At 35.3% G+C, this 4327-nt stretch overlaps 1 protein-coding gene across 2 annotated transcripts; it reads right to left on the minus strand.

Annotated features, from left to right (window-relative positions):
- Positions 1–431: 431 nt before the first annotated feature.
- On the minus strand, positions 432–3996 carry LOC306865565 (ras-related protein Rab-1A-like). Of its 2 annotated transcripts, XR_013783879.1 has the most exons (8): positions 3711–3996; positions 3319–3391; positions 3134–3229; positions 2954–3049; positions 2697–2828; positions 2447–2521; positions 2204–2305; positions 1397–2091 (listed from the first exon to the last, which is right to left on the minus strand). XR_013783879.1 is itself a non-coding variant. In XM_079410254.1 (6 exons), the coding sequence occupies exons 1-6, from the start codon at positions 3722–3724 to the stop codon at positions 1897–1899; spliced, it is 606 nt and encodes a 201-aa protein (XP_079266380.1). In that variant the 5' UTR covers positions 3725–3996; the 3' UTR covers positions 432–1896. The 2 variants fall into 2 exon arrangements, 1 of the variants encoding a protein (XP_079266380.1); XM_079410254.1 differs by lacking the exons at positions 2204–2305; positions 2447–2521 and having other exon boundaries at positions 432–2091.
- Between the last annotated feature and the right edge of the window lie 331 nt (positions 3997–4327).

Here is a 4327-nt window from a genome sequence, read left to right on the forward strand (position 1 = left end):
AAGATCAAAAGGATTAACAATGCAGATTCATTTTCACAGACTTCTTTGATCATATTTACCAAGGGTCCCAAAATTTTTGGCCATATAGCCTATGTGTATGCATTTATATATACATAATAAATATACACAGTACACACATACATTATATAAACAAAAATGCTTATTTTGGATGTGATTCATCACGGTTAATCATTTGATAGCACTAGTTCATTTATTTTTATGTATTTATTTATCTTTGTTTACTTATTTTTTCTGTTATTTAGTTCCTTATTTATCCTTTTTAATTTTTTTTCTCTTAGATTCGTATTCAAATGTTTTTTGGGGTGGGAGGGTTTTGAATGGGTTTATATTGAGAAGATCTGTAATTTCTTATTTTTCACTGAATGCACCATGTATGGTCTTGTTAAAATAATAATAAAGAAATAAACATGAACAGATCAAAATAGTATTTTATTTAACAGTGATATATAGATACACAAGGTTGTTAATTTCAATCATACTGAACGAGTGTGTTCTAGTGTTCTTGCTACTCCAAAAAAAAAAAGCTAGAAAATTATAGCATTTCACTACAAGTTTGAAGGAATACTTTGTTTGACCACTTTTTTTGAAGCACAAACTTCACTATTGTATGGTCCACTTAGGTGAAACTGCTCTTTTTTCTTCTTTTTTTGTGCATTATTTATTCTTCTCACTGTGACAACTTTGGGCAATGCTTTTTTATATGATTCAGCAGTGACTGACAGAAGGCTCTCCTACATGAAGGACAAATGTATGGCTTCACTCCTGTATGAATTCTCTCATGTTTTTTTCATAGATCCTAACTGCGAGAAACTCTTTCCACAATGTGAACACTTGTAAGGTTTCTCTCCAATGTGAAGTTTTTGGTGGTCTTTCAAGTGGCTGGCTAAATAAATTTTAAATAAATTAATTTTAAATGACTGAATAGTAAATAATGTTTATACACACAATTATATTTAGGTTTAAATGATTATTTATTATAACTTTTTTAATGAGCAACGCTATGAAAAATAATTGGTGGTTATCCTTCTTAACACATCATACTTAATCATAAAAAGCTATCTAGCAGTCCCACCGACTCAGTAATAATTACAGCCTCTGAAATGCAATATTCACTGATATTTTGAAAAAAAAATTTTTTTGACTGTACAATGGGATCTAGTGTTTTTTTTTAGGATAGCAGTGATTTGAGATAAAAACATCTTCAAAATATGTTGCATTCTGCATGACGAAAGTAAGATTTCATACAGATTTGGAGCAACACGATATGACATCAATGAGTTTAATTTCCAGATAAACTATCCTTTTAAGCTCCCTTTATATACATTAATACAGCAGTCACAGGCACACACAAAATGAAAGTAGAAGCAAATAAATACACACAAAACAACATTGTTTATTCTCACAGAACCACAGTAAAACTCCAAATGAGAATGTTGGCAAGTCCCTGCTTTAACATGCTGATGTTTAAATGTCAGCAATGACCACACAACCACTTGATCTTATTAAAAGCATGAACAAGAAAAGGCACCACTTTAACGAGTTGCAAATCCCAGTTCATTGTGTATGGATTTTCATATGATTGGGTCAAATGTGAAAGTTAACAGCTATTAACACAGTGATCTGGACATTTTCACCTTAATTTTTCAGGCAAGTACCTGAATCAGTGTGTGCCTGTGCTTTAATCTTATTTTCAAACACAACAAAAATGTGGGAAGAGCCATGAATGCTTTTTTAAACAACAGTAATGATTTCAGACTTTATTGAGCACCATGTAGGATATAGTCTGTCGTTAATACCCACATTGGCCACCTCTACACAATACTCCTCAGTGTCCAGTCCTGCTCATCACTCCCCCGGAGAAAACATAACAGTGATCTAACAGCACCCGCTGCCTGACTGTTGCACCGGAGTGCTTTCGATTTTAAGATCAGGTTTCTCTGAGCCCCCTGAAGCCCCTGGTCTCATACGCTTCTTTATCTCCTCTGCCATGGTCATGAAGGCCTGCTCCACGTTTGTGGCATTTTTGGCACTCGTCTCAAGGAAAGGGATGCCAAGAGAGTCAGCGAACTCCTGAAAAAAAAAAAGTGTGGGAGAAAGAAGAATAGTCTTCCTGTAGAGAATAGTGTTAATGTAAGTTAATGTATAACTATAAAGTGTTTGGTGGCAAAATGACATAGCTTACCTCCCCAATAGATCCTCTGCAGTGAATGGGTGCCGCCAGAATGAGAGTTTGATAAAAACATCACAATAATCCACAAGTTATCCAGACAAGATGACTTTTTCCCTGGGGAAGCATTATTAAGGCTTATTAAGTGGTATTTTGTCGAGAAGCAAGTTAAAACATCTTGATAAATATCTTTCTCACAAACAAACAGTTTTTCACTTCAGAAGACATTAACTGGTGGATCGGAGTAATGTGGATTACTTGTGGATTATTGTGATGTTTGATCAACTGTTTGGACTCTCATTCTGACGGCACCCATTCACAGCAGAGGATTCACTGTTGAGCAAGTGATATAACATTAAACTTCTCCAAATCTGTTCCAATGAAGAAGCAAACTTATCTACATCTTGGATGGCCTGAGGGTTAGTTCATTTTCAGCTAATTTTCTTTTTTAGTGAACTACTCCTTTAACTAGTTTAAAGGGAAGTTCATTATTTCCTTAACAACCAACCTTAGCTGTAGTGTAGTCCACAACTTTTTTTGTAGTGAGGTCACACTTATTTCCTACAAGTAGTTTGTTGACATTCTCACTTGCATAGCGATCGATTTCTTTCAGCCACTGTTTCACATTGTTGTAGGATTCCTGAAAAAACACCAGCATTAAACTTTTAAGAATGTGTGCCGTTTTGATTACATTTGAGAGGTAAACCTTTATTTTAAGCAGTAGCCATACATGTTTCAAATACAGATGTGAATTTTTTTACAAACCTGATCCGTGACGTCATACACAACAATGATCCCATGAGCTCCTCTGTAGTAGCTAGATGTAATCGTGCGGAAACGCTCCTGTCCAGCGGTGTCCCACTGTAAACGTTTACATGACTCATTTAACTGCTGATTCACATTAAAAGGCACACTTAAGCTGAATTCTAAAGTCTATAAACTCACTATCTGCAGTTTAATAGTTTTTCCATCCAACTCAATAGTTCGGATCTTGAAATCCACTCCGATCGTGCTGATGAAACTCTCTGTGTAGGTGTCGTCCTGGAAAAGGAAAATCAATCATATTTCAAGCACACACAGTCAGAGATCATTCATATCTAAAGATGCTGTTCAAAAAAACAAACACTTACTGCAAACCGCAATAGAATGCAAGATTTTCCAACACCAGAATCTCCAATCAGAAGAAGCTTGAATAAGTAGTCACTGTGGAAAAAAGCCAAAATAAATACAGTTCTGAGATGATCATTTTATATATAAAATATAGAATACTAATATTAAATACTATAATTATATTTATAATTATTTGATAATGTTAATATAATAACAAATATATATATATATATATATATATATATAAATAAACACACATCATACTTCTATTTACAGAGCAACCATAGTAGTCTGCAACCATGTTGTTAGTGCCGACCGTAGGAAATTTGCATAAGAAATTTGGTTGACCTGCCAACGAAAGGTTAAAGGAAATTATGAGAGGTCATAAATGTTCATAGTTCTCACGACTTACTATTCAGGGTTCATGATGTGACAGCAAAGGGATTGCTATTGTTTGTCCAGCTGGAAGAAGCGCTCTGGGCCGCCTACTGTTCACCGGCTGACCGCAAACTCTGAGCCAGTATTTAGCCTGGAATAGTAGCAATAAAAAGAGGATCTCTGAGTTTGGATAAGCCTTTGTGGACCGTTTCCAGACCTCCTTGTATAATCAACCCAGCCTGACTTCACGCCTCCTCTCCGCTCTGGTTTTACAAGCCGCGCAGGTGCGGCAGTGACGGATGAAGATGCGCCGCTACTCTGACCCGCTTTCGCCGCCTAGTGGTGGGATCCATGCATATGTAATTTTGCGCATATGTTGCCAGACTTCAGAAAACATGTAAACTGTAATGTAAAGTTTGCTTGTGCTTTGAGATTATAAAATATATTAATTTTGTAGATGAGCTGATATATACACAGATAAAACGTCTGGCTGTGTGTTGTTTTGCCACATATAAACAAACTGACATTGGTTTATATGTGGTTTCTAGAGGTTTATAATATTATACAATACATTTAAAAAATTGTGCTAATTGTGTGTGTGTGTGTGTGTGTTCTCATGTTTTAGGCAGAGAAAAAAAATATAGATTAAAT

Source organism: Barbus barbus (assembly GCF_936440315.1).
Source record: "Barbus barbus genome assembly, chromosome: 47".
Lineage (NCBI taxonomy): Eukaryota > Metazoa > Chordata > Actinopteri > Cypriniformes > Cyprinidae > Barbus > Barbus barbus.